This window comes from Scylla paramamosain, chromosome 20 (assembly GCF_035594125.1).
Source record: "Scylla paramamosain isolate STU-SP2022 chromosome 20, ASM3559412v1, whole genome shotgun sequence".
In the NCBI taxonomy this organism is placed as follows: domain Eukaryota; kingdom Metazoa; phylum Arthropoda; class Malacostraca; order Decapoda; family Portunidae; genus Scylla; species Scylla paramamosain.
The window spans coordinates 21,074,041-21,093,983 of NC_087170.1; the positions used below are offsets into that span (position 1 = coordinate 21,074,041).

The window sequence follows — 19,943 nt, forward strand, 5'->3', positions numbered from 1 at the left end:
GAACGAAAAAAGGAACTGTATGAGAGTTGAAGCAATTTCTATGCGAGTATACCAGAGTTTATAAATGGTCTTGTTACATTGAAATATTGTGCAACATTAGGCTAATTGCATTTGCACAGCTTTTCTTCTTTTCATTGTTTCTGAGCTCATTGTGCATTACGCCTGAATGCGGAGAGCGTGGCTGTGGTGGTGATGACTAAATGAGCCGTGAATATAATGTCAGGGATTGCAAGGCAGGCAGGATACACACTTTACTTTTAGTTCGTACGTCCGCAACATTTCCTTTCCCGGTCCGAGTGCAGATGCGAGTGTGGATGTTGATAAAAATGTTAATGTAAACGAGAATGTTGATTTTCCTCGAGCAGGAATTCGGATGCAGATTTCTATTTAATGTGGCTGTTACACTGGAGATGTTGTTACATATATTTGAATAATCTCCCTTGCAATTCGTAATGCATTTAATTTACCACGTAACACTGCACCGCTTTACACAACGTAGCATCATAATCACGCCTCTCACCTCTACATTTCAGTTAGCATTATTTGGCATTTTGTTGCCCTTTGCCTAGAGACCCTCTTACATAAAAATACACCATTCACTGCCACTTTTCACCACACCACAGCGCACCACCTCACGTCACAGATCACAACACCTTACCTCAGTGCATCATAACACATCACAATCCACCTCACCATCTCACCAGAGCACACAACACAACACAACTCCACAACCGTATCATTCAGCCACACCACATCACATCACACAGCACCACACCCCACCACACCGCACCACACCACGCCCCTATCACTGGCTCTGGCTCACCGTCGGCGGAGGTGGCGAGGCGCAGGTCTTCAGGGTACTGCTCAATGAGGCGCTTGATGAGGTCGATCTGTTCTATGGTTAGCTGGACTGCGTTGAGCCGCTGAGACTCGCACGGCACGTAGCTCACCCAGAACTGCCAGAGAAGGAAGAGAGAGAGAGATAGTGGTGGTTACCTGCATCACTTGCCCTCTATCACTCCTGTTCGTCATAGTCATTTATTAAACTAGTCACTATTTTTTGTGTCTATAAGAGAGACACTGGCCTAGGGTAACATAACGAACTAAAGAAAATGTCTCACTGAGGTGCCAATCTCAAAAGAAAGGTGGACAGAAAAAGGTGAGAGAAAGTAGAAAGTCTTATGCAGCGCGGCAACGAGGGGAGGAGAGGCATTCATAATACATACAACCATTGCGACTTACTACTTAGTTTTCCAAATATCTACGAGTCTTATATTCAGTTCAATCAGACAGTCCAAAATGTTGACACTCACCTGCGCCCCCACCATGCCTTCCCTCAGGCGAGGCAGGTCAGTGTGGGACCACGAGGATCTGGACCAGGGTCGGAGCTTCTTCAGTTCGGCTGTGAAGTTGAAGCTGTGTAGTTTGTTGTGCATGAACTTGCGTATATTCCAAGGGAGGTCGTTGTGCCTGGAGGGAGGAGGGAGAGAATGATTAACGAGCGGCGAAGTGACAAGTTAGATGAGAGAGAGAGAGAGAGAGAGAGAGAGAGAGAGAGAGAGAGAGAGAGAGAGAGAGAGAGAGAGAGAGAGAGAGAGAATATTACTTACTAGAATTTAAAAATAAGCACTCATAAAGCAAAGAATAACAGAAAGACTATTCAATTAAAACGCTCACTTCATCCCCGCGTCAAAAATGTGGATCCCAACCAATTAAAATCTTGTACATAATTTCCCTCCTGGCGACTTGCTGAGAAGAGTGCGCCGGAAATGCTTCAGGTATCTTGCCAATGAATACGGAAATGAAATAGATGTATTCACCTGATGTCACAAGCCGCCTTTGGACATGTATTTCCCATTAGGTCTACATTTTTCAGACACTTTAATTCCTCACATTAGAGTAGTTTGTATATTTGACTCAGACGAGAATAGCAAAAATATTAATCAAAAGTTCCTGGAAGTTACACTGAAAGAAATATCTTTAAAAGGTAAATATAAAACTGTGATAAAATATGAGTCTTTTTTTTTTCTTCTTTTTTTGGGGTCATAAGTGCCGTGTTGAATTATTTACTTGTTTATTTATTTATTTTTTTTTCATTTTTTTTTTCATTAATTCCAGGAGCATTGCCAGCGATCATTAAGGGTCTGGCATCGCTCAGGTTCCGTCAGGCGCACCGCTCCACATTAATCAGTTGCTAGTTTCTTGAAAAATGTCGAGTTTGCCTTTACCACAAAAATTTCATCACGCATTCATAGGCGTCATTTTTTTTTTCTTTTACCTGCACACACACACACACACACACACACACACACACACACACACACACACACACACACACAGGTACTTTCCACCCTCCCCGTGTCGTCTCTTCCTTTACACGATATTCATTTTTACATTCATGCATTTTAGCTCGCCCTCATCCATTATTCAAACAATGCAAATATTTTTTTGTCCGGAAAACACCGTCAAAGGGCGGAATGCATGTTAGCTGAGACTTGCTGAAAAATAAATGTTCATATAAATGTATTAAGTTTAATGAAAAGCACACCAGCTGAAATTGTTCTATTGCCTTCCCCCGCTCTCTTATTTTTTGTGCCTGTTCGTTTATCTGTAATTTACCTGAAAGTCATTAGCGTGCCTCACACCTGCGCGCGGTTATACCTCTCTCTCTCTCTCTCTCTCTCTCTCTCTCTCTCTCTCTCTCTCTCTCTCTCTCTCTCTCTCTCTCTCTCTCTCTCTCTCTCTCTCGTGAACAACATAAGTAAAGACCCAGAAATCTCAATCAAATCTCACGTAATACAATTAATTCTACTTTACCATCATAAGTATTATTTAATTTGCAGCCTCGGGAAAACATGATGAAAGAAATAATTGTGTGTTTGTATGTATGTGTGTATGTATGTGTGTATACTAGACACATAGGTAGAAGTTAACCTGAACTGTCAATGAAAGATCTGTCAGGTCGAGCAATAAGGTTCTTTTAGCAGGATCACTACAATTATGATTATTATTTTCCGAGCGAGAGCCTGACTTTAAAAGGACGGTGATCAAAGGCAGTGAAATTCAGACATTAATATCCCTCCGCCTCGCTTCCGAAAATCAGAGGCGGATTTCTGGCAGCGAATGGACGTATTGTTCACCTGGATAATGTCTCTCAATCTCTCTCTCTCTCTCTCTCTCTCTCTCTCTCTCTCTCTCTCTCTCTCTCTCTCTCTCTCTGCTATAGGGCAAAAATAGCCAGTGGTTTTTGAAAGGAATTCCCAATAAGGTAAATAGAGATCATTGTAACATATAAGAGTAGTTAATTTGGCTTTTTTTTTACCACTTTTTGTCCAGTTCTTGGTAGTAGTAGCAGTAGTCTCTCTCTCTCTCTCTCTCTCTCTCTCTCTCTCTCTCTCTCTCTCTCTCTCTCTCTCTCTCTCTCTCTCTCTGATGTCTTTTTTGGCGATTGAATTTCCGGCGCAGGCCATTTTGGAGACTGCAATTGCCTTAGTTCGAATTCGGTTGGTTGTAATTAATTGGAAACAACCTCTCTCTCTCTCTCTCTCTCTCTCTCTCTCTCTCTCTCTCTCTCTCTCTCTCTCTCTCTCTCTCTCTCTCTCTCTCTCTCTCTCTCTCTCTCTCTCTCTCTCTCTCTCTCTCTCTCTCTCTCTCTCGTCTGCTAGTTAACACAGGTACATATCACCGTCTTCTGTCTCTCATTCTAGTCTCATTTTACAACTCTGCCTCGTTGAAGTCATCATTTTATCATCAGCAATCCCTTGAGCCTTCCTCTTGTCTCTTATTACTCATCTCTGTCAAGTTCCTGTTTATTCTATATTGCTGTGAGTAATTTCCCTCACTCCATTACCCTTTATAGTGCAAGAGCCGCCAGGTGTAGTCCCCAACTGCCATTATTTATTGTCTTTTATGTCCTGACTTTCATTTTGTTCTCCTTCCCACTTATCCTTTCATTGCATCGTCAGCTGTCACAAGATGAGAGTGTTTAGGGGAAGGAAAGGATTCTGCATGTAGTAGAATGGATAGATTGATAAGTGACAGGATATGCATTTATTAACAGAACTTACAGTCTTAAGTAGACTAACGATGGCCAGCTATGAATTCACTCGTCCGTGCTTTAGTCGTTTTGGTTTATTTTGTGATGTGTGATTGTTCTCGTGTTACGTCATTAACTCTTTTGCTTCCCTCATCTGTTCTTGTTTCTTCTATTTCATTGCTGCTTTACATGTCACATCACCTACGTATGGATCTGCAATGTATTCTGTAATCACATCTACTTAAATCATTAGTTTTCTCGCCATGTGTCTCATACCCTATACAATACTATGAATCCTTTGAACAAGACTCACGTGTCACAGATTATAAGTAATGCTATCTGCTCTGCTCACACTGCTAGGGTTTATGATTCTTTTTCCTCTATTTTTTTTTTCATACATGTTTCCCGTATATCTCTAAATCGTATATCTCTAAATCCGTCACTGTTGTTTATCTTACCTTGCCTCTTACCTTACCTCTTACCATTTTACAATGTATCTTATCTCGGCAAGAATTCGTCTTATTCTTGCAACGATATAGTGAACTGTTTGCTGTCAGTGTCCATGCCTTCGTCTCTAAAGGCCACGTTCATATTTCCCATGAATATGCTATTATGCCTGCTCCGCTTTATTTATTAATATATTGCACATGCGCATGATGATTTTCTTATTCTGCTTGGTATATTTCTGTTTGATGGGCAGTTGCAGGCGTATTACTCTTCCAGCTTTCTTCCAACTTTCTTTGCTCCTGAACCCAATCATGTTGACATTTCATCCATCATTCCCGTTTTCATTCATGACTTTCTTGAAAATATTCTTTCCACCTCCATCTTTTAGCACAGGAGTTCGTGAGCGTTTCTCCGTAATTTTCAGTTTATCCCTTTGTTATTTCCGTTCCTACATTTTCACACTTTCGCCATGGTGACTTCCTTCTCTGAGACCAAGAATGATGTGAACGTGAAGACATAACATATTGTCTGTACATGTAAATGTTGTCCACGAAACTTACCAATCACACTGTATGCTAAATCTTTCATACTTCACACTCGGTCCAGATCAAACCTACATATATATTCATATCCTAATTATTTTCTTTAGCTTTGTACATTTTCTACCACTTGATGAAAATAGATCGTTAATAACGTGATCAGTAGTTAAATGTCTCACAGTCTACGTCCTCGGCAACTTTAAATTCACAAAAACAATCAGCAAAGAAGGATTTTATTTATTTGTTTATTTGTTTATTTGTTTAACATGATATTCACCGCCTAACACCGCAGTCCACACACCCACACGTGCTTATCTAAATTTATCGAATTCCGGACAGACGCGGGATCCATTTCCGAGGCTCATTACTTTTTCCGATGAGGTGAGATTCCTAATGCAACCCACTTTTTTTATTTTTTTTTATTTTGAACACAGATCCATAAGTGTTCATTGGTCGCCACCCATTTCCATGCTAGAAAACAATGGAAATAACATCTTTTTTTGTGATTTTTTCATTGCATGCCGTATGATTCACATTTCTACCAGTGCAATAGGTTCTCTCGGTTACGATACAGTACAGATGCAATAAGATCTCCCTCCATCTCCCGAAGCAACAGTAAAAGTGATCTACTTTGTAATTTCGTACCGTGTTTGATAAAAGGGATGCATTATTCTTCAAGTCTGTCTGTCAGCATTACTGTTTCTTCGTTTTCGTTGTCATATTCTTCTTCTTCTTCTTCTTCGTCTTCATGTTCGTCTTTGTCTTCTTCTTCGTCTTCTTCTTTCTCATCTTCTTCCATCTGCTGCAGCTTCACCTTTAGTAATTCTTCTCCCAGCCTCCTTCCTTCCCTCTTCTCGTCTTATTCCAGTCTTTGCATAATATCCTTCAGTTCTGCTTTTCTTCTCTTATCTTTTGCATTTTCTCATTATTTTTCTCATCCTATTTTTCATGTTTCATTTTTTATTCCTCATATTTTCTTGCCTTTCGTCTCTTTTAAAGGCTGAAGAATTTCTGGTATTTTTTTTTTCATTTTTCACATTCACGTAAGTTCTTGAAATACGTTGACTTATTCCAGAAAATTTCAGGTTTTATTTTTATGAATTAAGATAAAAAAAAATTATTAGCTCCACGTTGCTAAATTCGAGAAAGGTTACCATACAATTTACTTTATTCTAATGAATACGCTCCATATGCTGGTGTATCAAAGAATATAATATCAAATGTGTTCTGAGATGGAGTATCGAAGACTGTATGGTTCAGTGAGATGAAATAGAGTATATAAGATAAAACAGTTTATCAAATTATCAAATAGGATCTCAAATGAAAGAGTACATGTTATCATTATCACAAATTTCCTTTTTACTCAACGTAACCTAACCTAATATAACCGAACCTAACCTAACCTAACCTAACCTAACCAAACATAACCGAACCTAACCTAGCCTAACCTAACCTAACCTAACCCAACCTAACATAACCGAACCTAACCTAACATAACCTAACCTAACCTAACATAACCTAACCTAACATAACCTAACCTAACCTAACCTAACCTAACCTAACCTAACCTAACATAACCGAACCTAACCTAACATAACCTAACCTAACCTAACCTAACCTAACATAACATAACATAACCTAACCGAACCTAACCTAACCTAACCTAACATAACCTAACCTAACCTAACCTAACCTAACCTAACTTAGCCTAACCTAACCTAACCTAACCTAACCTAACCTAACCTAACCTAACCTAACTTAGCCTAACCTAACCTAACCTAACCTAACCTAGCCTAACCTAACCTAACCTAACATAACATAACCTAACATAACCGAACCTAACCTAACCTAACCTAACCTAACCGAACCGAACCGAACCGAACCTAACCTAACCTAACCTAACCTAACCTAACATAACATAACCTTTAATTAGCCACTTGATATGAGGTGATTGCATAATTCCCAGGGATAAAGAGCAGAGCCACTGTATAAAGTGCTTTTCAGCTTCCCGTAATTGAGCACCGCATACTTCAGTGAATCTTACTAAGTAAATACGTGTAACAGTGATTATCGAATAGTAAATAAAAGCAATAAGAATAACAACAAAACACGTATATTCAACAACAAGAATACTTTCGAAATCTCAAGAAAAACATTTCCACGCCTGCACGCTGCAACTCTTCCCGGCACACTGCAAACATTTTGTCGATCACTGGCGCGGTAGTGACGACACAAATCTCCACGCTTTGCCCAGTCTCTTATTTCTCTCCTTGGCTTATGCAGTTTCCACGATATCTTTCCTTTCTTCTTTCCTCACTCGTTACACTGACACTTGATCTTGATTCAGAGACAGAGAGACAGACAGGCAGACGGACGGACGGAAAACATACTCTGCTTTGAGGGAAAATCGAGAGAGAATGGATAGCTGCATGAATATATTTTCCTTTGGGGACAGGAAGTTAAGCTTGAATTTAACATGACGCTTAAGGAACACTGAGAAGCCCAATTGATCTTCTTTGCCAGAGGTAAGAAAGCACAGGAGGGAAGGAGGAGGAGGAGGAGGAGGAGGAGGAGGAGGAGGATGGAGGAAAGGAGGTAAAGGTGGAAACAGACGGAGAGGAGCACAAGAAATACCAGTAAAAGTGCATGAGGAAATGGAGGAGGGAAAAAAATAAAGGCGAAAGGAAGGAGGAGGAGGAGGAGGAGGAGGAGGAAGTGGTGGTGGTGGTAATGGAGATGAGGGTGAAGTGCGTACATATGGAGGAGGAGGAAGAAGAAGAGGAGGAGGAGGGGGAGGGGGAGGGGGAGGATGTGGTCAGCGCGAAATTATCACTAGATACAAACAAAGAAAGAAAATTAGTTAATCGTTGTATGATCAAAATGAGAATAATGGGAATAGGAACAATGACGAAGATTATGATAGTAGTGTTAACAAGAAGGACACTATATAGTCTTTATCAATATGCCGCTTATGTATACAATCTGGAAGAAAAAAAAACACTTTCTGGTTCGTTCTATCATGTGTGTGTGTGTGTGTGTGTGTGTGTGTGTGTGTGTGTGTGTAATAATAATAATAATAATAATAATGATAGTAATAATAGTAACTGCAATAATGTTTAGCTATTATTACTACTACTACTACTACTACTACTACTACTACTACTGCATCAAATAATATAATTCCACTTACACCTTTCCTTTTAAACAAATAATCCTTTTTTTTTCATCCTTCTCACCTTAATGCATAAAAGGAGCTGAAAATTAAATAGAAAAATAACAAAAACAGGCAATTCTGGGAAAATGGAAAGAAGACATATGGTCCTACTAGAGTTTTGCATTTCTTTAGCATTTTTTTCCCTGGTTTTCTTTTCGCTGTTGTTATTCAGGGAGGCGCAACCGCAGATCTCACGTTTCTTCTTGCATTATTCAGGGGCAGCCCGTTGATCCGGAGTAATGAGTGGACGAGCGAGGAGGGGCGAAGTGAAGGGGGAGAGAAGAAAGAAAAGAACTGAAGAGAGAGAGAAAGGCAGTTGGAGTGGTAACGCAGAGAGAGAGAGAGAGAGAGAGAGAGAGAGAGAGAGAGAGAGAGAGAGAGAGAGAGAACTAAAGGAGCAAGGCGAAGAGAAAGGTGAGGTGCGTGGAAGGCTTTGAAGGAACGGTTTCATAAAGGTACACGTTAATGTGCGCCTGAAACGTGCTGAGGTAAGTGGTGTGGAGTTTGTATCTAAGGGTCGTATTCTGCAACACTTCTGCGCCGCTCTTCTAGAATATTCCAAAGGTTCTAGTTGAAGTTACACGGTTTTTTATTTATTTATTTTTTTTTTTACGGTTCTAGTGGCAGATAAACTAGATTTTTATATTATTAATGGTAGAGACTTTCTTGAGAACTCGGCTAATAATCTGTGTGGCCTTGGGAAGTAGTCGTGGTGAAAGAGCAAATGGGTTACTGAATGCGGGCTTAACACCTCCATTACTCTGGCAATGGTCGGTGTTTTCTGTGTTAAGAGCGTTACTTTTAAAGAACGTTATGAGTTCGTTATATATATATTTTTTTCACATTATGGTAACAAATCAACATAGATAACTCACCGTGTCAGATTTTAACCATTTAATGTAAGGCTTTAACAAATGAAAAACAAACAGTCTATGAAAATATTTGTGTCTTGTAGCTTTTGCAGTAGTGAAGTTCCAGAGGTAGAGAATAAAATCAGAGAAGGAAAGGGGGGAAAGGGAGGAGAAGCGACGAAAGCGTGCATGCAGGAAGGAGAGAGAGAGAGAGAGAGAGAGAGAGAGAGAGAGAGAGAGAGAGAGAGAGAGAGAGAGAGAGAGAGAGAGGGTCGTGCTGTGTGTAAACAAGGTATCACACTAAGTCGACCTGAGCACTCCTTAGCCTCCCTCTCTTCTTCCATCACTATCACCATCACTACCTGTGCCCGCCCCCATCACTGACCTGTCATTGCCCTCTTCTCCTTTATCCTCCTCCTCTTGCTGCATCTTTCTTCTTTATTCAGCTCTCCTTCACTCTAACTTTACCTTTTCTTGCCATGCCCTTTAGTTTTCTTTTTCTTTATTTTCTCATTAAATTCTCTGTATCTCCTCTGTCTCTTTCTTCGTGTAACACTTTATTGCCCGATGTATTTAAGTTAACAAGCTCTTTCTTCTTTATTCAGCTCTCCTTCACTCTAACTTTCCCATTTCTTGCTATGCCCTTTAATTTTCTCATTCTTTCTCTATTTTCTCACTAAATTCTCTGTTATCTCCTCTGTCTCTTTCTTCTTATAACTCTTTATTGTCCGACGTATTTAAGTTAACAAGCTTTTCTACTGTGTTGTTTCTTTTTGTCCGTTTGATATATAGGGAATCTGTGAGTCTCATATTTAACGCAGTAATATTTAATTATTTATTATGTATTTATTCATCGTATTTATTCCATTATTGAACTATTGGTATCGAAACATGTTTAATAAAGCCATGTGTTAGGTGAAAAGGGACTGTTAACTAGCCTGTTTAGATGCGCCACGTACGTGCTGCACTCTGGCGGCGAACAGCGGAGATAGCTCAAGGGGGAGTGAGGAACCGCCATTCTGCCCGGGATATAGTAACTGTACACTTGTGCCTGTGTGTTATGCTTGTGAATACTTTGTCCCCTTCGCCTTGACACCTCGGAGTGCCACAGATTGGTGAGTGTTGCATATTGTGTTTGCGTGCGTTTGATGGATAAATCAGCGAAGTGGAATTTCAGTCCGTATTTTTGTTGTTGCTGCTGTTTCCGTTGCTGCCTTCGTCGTCGCCACCGCCGCCGCTGCCGCCTCTACTACTATAGACAAAGTTGCTGCTACTTCGATTGTTGCTGTCTCTACATTACACCCCAAAACCGTAATGTACGTTGTACTTTCATGATGATTAATATCTTGTAAATGTGAATTATACATTTAATTAAGTCTGCTCAAGAAGGGTTGTTATAGTTAAAGTAGTAACATACACGATAACTGATTAAGCAGGGCAGTTTTTAGATATTGTATTGTTGTGTTCCTATTAAATGAGATTAAATTTAGATTTGAAGTAAAATGCGGTGCTTTTTATCACGTAGGTCATGGGGGAGACCAGCTAATTAACATGTTTCTTGAAATTTAAATAGAGATGTATCATGTGGAACAGTGAACTGGAAAGAGCATGTTAACCAGATCATGAAGCGTGAATGTGAACCTTATTAAATCTTGATGTTATATTGTGGGTTAATTAAATGTTTGTTTGCAGATGGACCGTTCGCTGTAGCCACGTAAACCATCCACACCTACAAGAAGAACGCGTCTCAATAACCAGGCGGGCAGAGTGGCTTTGTATGTACGTACCTTGAGAATATACCCCTCATCTAACATCCCTGAGTGGCTAGCATACTTTTTGTCACCTCATCCTTCCACTATCCTTGCGCACCGTACTTCCATAATCACCTCCGCCGTTCCCTCTTTCATCCCTTCCCCTACTCACCCTGTTGTCTTCCCTCTATGTCCCTCTTCTCTCTACCCATTCTCACCTTCAATTCCCCCGTTATATTCTGTTTCCCTTACTGACCCTCTTTGCATCACCGTCCATCTCTCCTGTCCACCTATGCTTCCCTCTCCTCCATTTGCTGTTCCTCCTCCTCCTCACCCTCTTCACCCCAGCTTCTGTCTCGTTAACACCCACGGGAATTAGTCCACTTAGTCTCCCAGGATCCTTTAAAGTTGGGGAAAGTGGTGGGAGTTTGTTTAGTCTCGTTGATGTTGATGTTGTTGTTGTTAGTGCTTGTGGTAGTGATGCTGGTGGTGGTGATGTCGTTATTGCCCCTAGTTATAAAGATGGTAGTGAAGAGAGAGCGAGGGAATGTGTGTGTGTGTGTGTGGGTGGGTGTGTGTAAGAGGCATCTCGATCATTAAGACTCCAAGGTAACCGAAATTAGAACAGGAGAAAAGGAGAGAGACGAAATGGGAGACGGGAAACAAATAACAGGCGGAGAATGAAATGAGAGAGGGAAGATTGGGAAAGGGAAAGGGACTGCTGGGGGGAGGGAGACTAAACTTTGTACCTCTTTATGGCCGGATAACGTAACTCAGGTCTGCTTCTGTTCCCTCGAGTTATGTTCAGGGAGGAGGCGGAGGAGGAGGTAAGGAAGAGTGATCCTTTTAAGTTAATGAATCCCTTCTACTGATGAAAGACCTGTATACCGGCCGTTGGGGATTATGGCCACCACCACCATCACCACCACCGCTATTACTATCATCACCACCGTCACCTCCATCATCATCATCATCATTGCCCACACCACCATCACCACCACCACAAATTAAGACCTTGCTCACGAGTCTAGACCCACACGTCTCTAGTTCCTTCACCTTTACCTGTAGCAAGTCTCACCCAAGTAAAGTTTCAGCCATGCACGGGTCTTGGGTTAGGTTAAATTAGGTTAGATTAGGTTAGGTTAGTCTGAGTTAGAGGGTGCTACTCATTGCGCACTTCAAAGGTGTGATGCTGTAACATTAATTGGCTCACATAAAGGTGAAGCCTCGCTAGTTAGTTGTACGTTTCTAAAGACAGGCGTGTTTAAGTTGTTCCACCGTCGAATAATAATAATAATAATAAATGGACGCAAATATCTTTCCTACTTTTGTTTTTCTCTACTAATTATATTATTTTGCTACGCGAATAATGTTTAATTAATTATTTTCCTTTCCCAAGATTTTTTTATTATTTATAGTTCAAATTATACCATATTGCACATTTTCCTTTATTCCATATGTTCGCTGGTTAGAGGCGAACATTTTAGTATCTGGGTCGTGATTCAGATGTGGCATGTGGTGGTGGTTGTGGTGGTGGTGGTGATGGTGGTTCCTGATCGAGCTCCAAACATTACAGGCTGTGGTTAACCCTTTGGCTGCTATTTACCACATTTTTCATTCGTTACCAATCACTCTGGGACATCTTTACTTGCTCTACAGCCACCTCCTATCTTTAAGCTGAGTAGAAATTGCAAAATCTATTCTTTGTCGTCTCTTCCTTCCATCTCTTCCTTCTTTGCAGATGTTTATAAATATTTCACTCATTACGTCTGGTGCTGTTAATTGTCCGGTGTCGCAGTAAAATTAAAATACAAAAGGGAATCATTAGAAAAAAGTGTAATGTAGAAAGGCTTTTAAAATTATTTGACTAACTGATGTGTACTTCCATTTCAGTAGGAATAACGCAATATTTCCTAACACTTAGCACTAAGTATTCCATTTGAAGCCATAATACCTCTGCAGCAGCCGTTTTCTCCCTCTACATTACAATTCAGTATTAAAGATCCATTATATGCGTCAATTATCAAACGCATTGAGCTTCACATGCCATGCCTAATTAACCGAGACTGGCATTCTACTAATCACTTTTCAGAAACAGCTCTATACAATTATCAGGCAAAAAAAAAAAAAAAAGCTGGCTATATTTATTAATTCCTGCTCATTTTGCATGTAGCATTTCCACTAAATTAAGGGATGGACTATAATGACTCACGACTATCTTCATCTTGCAGGGTGTAGCAATGGCGCCCTCGGCTGTGAACCGCCCTTTGGTCAAGCTCAACGATACTTCCTTACACTTCAGGCGAAAACCCCACATCTCTCAGGTAAACATGCTTGTGTGATCAAGTAGATAAATATTGTAAATATTTATCTTCTCAAGTATTTCAGTTCCGTCAATTGCAGTAAACAATTAACCATTTCAGTATATTCACGTAGACATCAAGGGTGTGAGTAGTGGTTGGCTCCCTTCATAATGGGACTCGAACTCTGTCGTCTGGAGACATGTGGGCTTATCTCACGTCACGGTCACAATTCATCGATGAAAAATCGTGGAATTGTAACCGCGACACCCGGCGAGAGAGGCAGGCCAGCATTTTTTGCCTGCTTTAATGAGTGAGCAAATTGCATGTGTGTGTGCACGAATTCAAATTATTACGACTTTTTATACTATGTTATGGCGTTACAACAAAATCGACATCACTAGTTCGGGATGGTAGAACGCTAATTCACGTAAAAACTCCCTTGATGAAGAGTAAAGGAACAAAATACCCTGAAATTGCTGTCCTTCACATTTAACGCTCACGTAACCACGAAAAAGTCCATCAGTGTCCCATTCAAGTTGACGTCACGCTAAACAAAATGGGTCAGTGGACTACACAGCATTGCAAGCCAGTAATGAATAGAACACAAGATCCCTAGACAGACAGCATTCCGACAGACAGCAGGCCAACAGCTATTTCATAATGTACGATGGTGCGTCCTTTTAAAACATGATATATACATTTTTTTTTTCAATGTGGTGTTCTTCCATCTTTGATTTTGTCTTCATCACCACAACCACGTCAACCAGTGTGTGTGTGTGTGTGTGTGTGTTGAATCAGGGTCATCTTTATGTCTCTTTTCTTCCACCCTTCCCCTTATTCGTCATTATCCGTCGTGTTATTCTGCTTTCTTCCTTCCTCCTCTCTCTCTCTCTCTCTCTCTCTCTCTCTCTCTCTCTCTCTCTCTCTCTCTCTCTCTCTCTCTCTCTCTCTCTCTCTCTCTCTCTCTCTCTCTCTCTCTCTCTCTCTCTCTCTTGTCCCATTGTCTCTCCCTTGCATCCTTCCTAATCGCATCCATTCTTGTCGTCCATCATACTCCTCTTCCTTAATACCTCACCCTCGTACGGTTTACATCCCCTTCTCCTCCCTGTGCTCCTGTCCCAGCCATTCCTCAAAACCTCCCTGCCCTTCTCTCAACACCCCTGCCCCTAACCCTCTCCACCCACTCGCTTTGTGTATCTTCCTTATCCCTCTTTAAATTCATCTCGTGTAATTTCATTCGTGAGACAAAAAAAAATAAATGCTGGGATATATTTAGGGGGGTATTTGTAAATAAGAATTACTTAAAGGTGCCTCTTAAAGTTCGTAGGCTCTTTAATCTTTATTTAAGCCTGCGTTCATGTAACCTAATATTTTTTTCCTGAAGTTTCTCTCTCTCTCTCTCTCTCTCTCTCTCTCTCTCTCTCTCTCTCTCTCTCTCTCTCTCTCTCTCTCTCTCTCTCTCTCTCTCTCTCAGGCCTTTGATGACGCATCGTTCCTAGGGTGATGAAGGGCGAGACCTCCCCTACGGCACATAGAGGTGTTTGTCTATCTATTCCCCTGTTTAGTTTCGTTCTCCGTGACATGTTGTGTTTGTTCCACGTTCCGTATAGGGATCACTACATACACACACACACACACACACACACACACACACACACACACACACGCGCGTGCACACACATACAGCTTTACGAATGCCGACACACGCACACTGTTGCATTTTTTAACGAGTCTCTCAAATTCTCTATATTTCGTTTCCCCCTTCAATCGTCCCCGTTTCCCTTCGCTTTCCCTCCATCCACCATTCCCCCCTTCGCTCCCCTCCATTCTCTCCCCTTCCCGCTCCCCTCGCCTGGTTGCACCACCTCCCATTACTCCTGCCACTCCCGCCTCCCGCCTCCATATGTGTCGTACATGAAGCGCAATCTGGTGTTTGTGTGTTCGTTTGTGATGCGTTGCATGTTTTTACCGATAGTGTTGGATTTCTAACAGGGCAGTGTGCGGTTACGGATGATGGGGAAAGAGAGAGAGAGAGAGAGAGAATATGAATTTACGTAGGAATATCACAAGAAAAATAATATCACTTAATCCCAACTCCCTCCTTGGTTTTCTTGGCCACGCACACGTATCAGTTTCGCCTCCACCCTCGCCCCTCCACTCCGCAGCTTATTCACAACTTCTGCCGAAACGAAGCTGCCTCCAGACCGCTGCACTATTACTCACTACGCCCTTGTTCTCTCCCCCGGCATCCCTCCCTCCCTCACGCCCTCACGCCCTCAACTTTCCGTCCATTCCATTCTCTCACCTCCCTCCCTCCTCCTCCTCCTCCTCATGCATAGTCATCTTTCTCCCAGGCCTCGAGTTCTGGTGGGTGGTAAGATTTTGGCAGTGTTTAGATATTTCAGAAGCAGCGTGAATGGGAGTGGGGTTCATTGCTTTCTGCTAAGGTCAAAGTCACGCGCGCACACACACACACACACACACACACACACACACACACACACACACACACACACACACACACACACTACGTAGCTATCTCAATTTCAGATTTTTCCCTCCCTTTCTTTGGGCAGTCTTTTATCCACTCCAGGTCCACGCATTCCCTTTATCTATCCCACTAAAGCCTCCCGTTCCATATATACCTTGCCTTTCACTTATCCATTTAACTTTCACTTACTCGCTCCCTCGCCCCTCGTCCCTCGTCACACTCGCTCCCTTTGTCGCCGCCCCTACTAAGCTCAGGGAACGCGGAGGCGGCAGTCACTCCAGCCAAGTTTATTATGACTAAGATAAACACAACTCAGGCCTCCGATCATGCACACACATACACACACACACACACACAGGGAGAGAGAGAGAGAGAGAGAGAGAGAGAATGTCTTACAGCTTTCGCTCCTGATTTCTACTGTGATGGATTAATATATTATTTTAAACCTCAATAAAAATTAATTTCTTTATATTATACTCCTTATAATATGTATTTGCTGTCTGTAAGAGCTTAGGGACAAAAGGAAAATTTCATGGCCAGGATAATACAAGTCAGTGTGTGTGTGTCTTTCATTCACAGTTTATTCATGCGGGAAAGGATTTTTAAAGTTCAAGCCGCAGGCAATCAATTCATACGATATGCTTTTCATCTTCAACAGACATAAATTCGACTCCGGATTTGAGCAATGGCTTGGTAATGGAGTGTTATTCCGTCATTCTTGTTGGTTCTATTCCTCTGATCTCTCTTTGAAATCTGGTTTTATTTATGTCACGGAAACGCGTCGCTCTTGAAATGGAATTATTCTTGGTGGGAAATTTGCCGTCTGTCTGTCGTCTTCCCACTCTAGGTTAGGTTGTTGCTGTTTTCAATTTATAAAACTTCCTCCTCCTCCTCCTCCTCCTCCTCCTCCTCCTTCTCCTCTTCCCTGAAGTAATAATAATGACAAAGGGAGCTTCATTTATCTGCATGCTTAATTCTCTCTCTCTCTCTCTCTCTCTCTCTCTCTCTCTCTCTCTCTCTCTCTCTCTCTCTCTCTCTCTCTCTCTCTCTCTCTCTCTCTCTCTCTCTCTCTCTCTCTCTCCTGTACACAAAGCTTCCATTATGACATTATGCTCTAATAATTAATTCCATTTAATGTTCTTTTTATCTGCGATATATTTCACTTAATCACACGTATATTATTATTAACTCTCCTCTCTCTCTCTCTCTCTCTCTCTCTCTCTCTCTCCTCTCTCTCTCTCTCCTCTCTCTCTCTCTCTCTCTCTCTCTCTCTCTTCCACACATTTCATTGTTATCGCATTTTGTGAAAATTTATCTCGCCTTCTGGTGCTTATTCCAGTTTCTTTTCATTTACTCTCCACTTTTCTTCCTCCTCCTCCTCCTCCTCCTTATTCATCAACTCTCCCTTCTGAATTTCCATGCAGTCCTACGTAAGTCTGTAAGATGGTGGACTTTGTTGTTAAGCTTAATGGAAGTCTCAGGTGGGACTCTGACCTCGCCAGTGTGATTGATTAGTTTGGTCTTCAGCTTCCACACCTATCGTATAATTTCCTTGTGGTATTTGTATATATTTTTCTTTTCATAATTTCAGTTCTTCATCTGTTTGTTTGTTTTTTTCTTTCCTTTTTGTTTATTTGCTTTTTTTTCTTTATTTATTTTTTTTTTCATTGTAGCTTTGTTTTGATGTATCTGAAACTTGAAGGATATTAATGTCCTTTAAAAAATCAAAGCACGCACGCGCTCACACACGCACACACACACACACACACACACACACACACACACACACACACACACACACACACACACACACACACACACACACACACACACACACACACACACACACATATGCACACGCACACGCACACTGGCGTCCACGTGCGCATAATGAACCTTTCATTTTGGTCTCATTAGATTTGCGTTGCCACATTTTTTCCAGTGATGTCTGTGATATGATGCATTTATACACTCTCTTATCTTCATATAATATTTTCCTCCCTTTGTCAAATTCGACAAAAAAATAGAAAAAAATGACGGTAAGATTCTTCTCTGAAATATATATGACCGTTTTTTTCACAATCATCGACTAGTTTTTACCTCCTCTCTGCTCTTTTCGTCAACTATTTCCCAACTATGAGGAAGGAAATTTTTTTTTTTATACCTATTCAGTATTTTTCTTTCTATCTACAACTCCCTTTCCTTTGAAGCTTACTTTAAACCGGAAGTTGAAGAATACACTCTTTTACCACCTCTCTGTTCTTACTGCCAACTATTTCTTAACCTATGAGAATGTAAACGGCATTTTTTTGATAGTCCTCCGTATTTTTTCCTTCAATCTGCAGCTCTCTTTCCTCTAACTATAAACTTTCCCTCATACATTTTTCTCCATTCCTCCCCCACGTTCATCCTTGCACAACGCTTTCCATACCGGCAAGGACCCTCTGTGTATACTCTGCCTGTCTGTCTGTCTGTCTCTCCCAGCACCTCGCCCATACTCAATGATAAACAATATGTGCGGTATATGGCATGGCCCGCAACCCAGTTAGTCCAGAAATGGTAAACCGTCCGGCCCTCTCCTACTTTTTATTACCCATCTTTCCAGTTCCTCCCATTATTTTATCCTTTTTCCTGCCATTTATTTCCCTCCCTTTTCTGTTTCTTTCTTTTATTTCTCTTCCTTGTACAGTTTTCGCTCTCCTTTCATTTTTTTTCCGTTCGTCCGTCCCACTCTCTCTCTCTCTCTCTCTCTCTCTCTCTCTCGTCTCTCTCTCTCTCTCTCTCTCTCTCTCTCTCTCTCTCTCTCTCTCTCTCTCTCTCTCTCTCTCTTTTTCTCACTTCCTGCATTCTCCCTCTCCCCCTTGACATATCCTTCCTTCTATTCTCTCTCACTTTCACCCCTTTCTACCATTCCTCCATTCCCCGTTTCCCTTTCCTTCTCCCTTCCTGCCAGTCAGTGCTTGTGGCTCGAAACTGCAGGTTGTGTATTAATCAAAGTGAAATGGGAACGATATGGTTTAATGTATTTCGACTTTAACCACTAGATTTCCTTCCCTACAGTGTCTGCCGCCCTTCTGTAGGCTATAGTGCATGTACAGAGTGGAGTGGAGGAGGGGGGATGCGAAATTGGGAGGTTTGAGGAGTGGAGAGAGGAGTTGGGCAATGGACATGATCGTGGAGGGTTGTAGGGAAGGCTCGCTCGCTCGCCGATTTCTCTCTCAGTGGAAGCAAGGAGGAGATGAGTTGTGGAAGAACGAGTCTCTTGATTTACGGTTTCATATTTTTGATTGTAGATATTTATTGCACTTGTTTATTTACGTGAAGTTAATGTGTGTCTTTTGGCAGTCTTTGTTAAGTGACGTATTTCGTTTGTGCTTAGATTTGTTGCTCTTCGTTGTGTTCTATATATATATATATATTCTTTTTCTGGCCTTGATATTTATTGCTCTTTGCAGTATTTAAGTGAACGTGAAGTCACGGCACCCCCCTCCCACATTTTTTTTTTTTTTTATTCTTTTTCCCAACAAGACAAGTTTCATATCGAGTGTTTCTCCATCATTTTATTGAGCCATTTATTTGGAATCCATTTCTTTCTTTTACTTCCATTTATTTCATATCCATTTTTATCAGCCAATACCTTTCATATCCATTTCACGTCCAATTCCTTTCACATCCATTACCTGCTCGTTCCTCCCACATCCAGAACGCTACATTCTCCTTACTGATCCATTCCTGTCACCACCACCGATAGGCATCAACGCGTTTGGCTGAGCAGTAAACATTAAAAGACTCCTCGCTGGTGAATAAAGTGGTTTCCAGTTGTGTTCAGACGGAAGCTTAACTTATGCCTCTCCCCACCTCTTTCATCTCCTCCCTCGCGTCCCCTCCTTTGTGACTCCTCCCGTCGCCTGTAAAAATTGCATGACAGGGTGACTTTCCGCGTGTTTAGTCCCGTGAATTATTGTCCTCGGCTGAAATATGGCAGTGCACAGGGAGAGAGGAGGAGGAGGAGGGAGAGGGATAGGCATTAGTAGCTGGTGAGTACGCTAGTGAAATATGAAAAAGGATGGTGGTCTCTCAATACTTGATGAATGGGGAGGAGAAACGAATGCCTCGCTTTTAGGCAGGTGAGGGTGAAGTAAGAGATACGATTTTTTTTTACTTTTACAAATTATATCAGGTGATTTCAAGCAAGAGAAGCCGTTCGGTTACTATGCTACTTTATTTCAGGATATTACGCTACGTGATTTATTGCGCAAAATGAAGAGGAAGGGATGCAATCAGTGAATCCCTTTGTCTGTTGGGGAGATA

At 41.4% G+C, this 19,943-nt stretch overlaps 2 protein-coding genes across 9 annotated transcripts in view; one reads left to right on the top strand and one right to left on the bottom strand.

Moving 5' to 3' along the window:
- LOC135110606 (dipeptidase 1-like) overlaps window positions 1-19,943 on the bottom strand; it is a 125,574-nt gene that overhangs the window by 38,041 nt on the left and 67,590 nt on the right. For all 3 annotated transcript variants that reach the window (XM_064023114.1, XM_064023113.1, XM_064023115.1), the window contains 2 exons: window positions 1,314-1,470; window positions 824-956 (listed from right to left, as the gene is read on the bottom strand). In XM_064023114.1, the coding sequence (XP_063879184.1) occupies window positions 824-956; window positions 1,314-1,470 (290 nt within the window). The remainder of the gene's footprint in view (window positions 1-823; window positions 957-1,313; window positions 1,471-19,943) is intronic.
- LOC135110609 (UDP-glycosyltransferase UGT5-like) overlaps window positions 10,046-19,943 on the top strand; it is an 88,455-nt gene continuing 78,557 nt past the window's right edge. For 4 of the 6 annotated variants that reach the window (XM_064023121.1, XM_064023126.1, XM_064023125.1 and 1 more), the window contains exons 1-4: window positions 10,047-10,202; window positions 10,346-10,403; window positions 10,780-10,866; window positions 13,070-13,162. In XM_064023121.1, coding sequence (XP_063879191.1) covers window positions 13,079-13,162 — 84 coding nt within the window. In that variant the 5' untranslated portion in view covers window positions 10,047-10,202; window positions 10,346-10,403; window positions 10,780-10,866; window positions 13,070-13,078. Of the gene's footprint in view, window positions 10,203-10,264; window positions 10,404-10,779; window positions 10,867-13,069; window positions 13,163-19,943 lie in introns of all 6 variants that reach the window. The other 2 variants (XM_064023122.1, XM_064023124.1) reach the window with 2 other exon arrangements.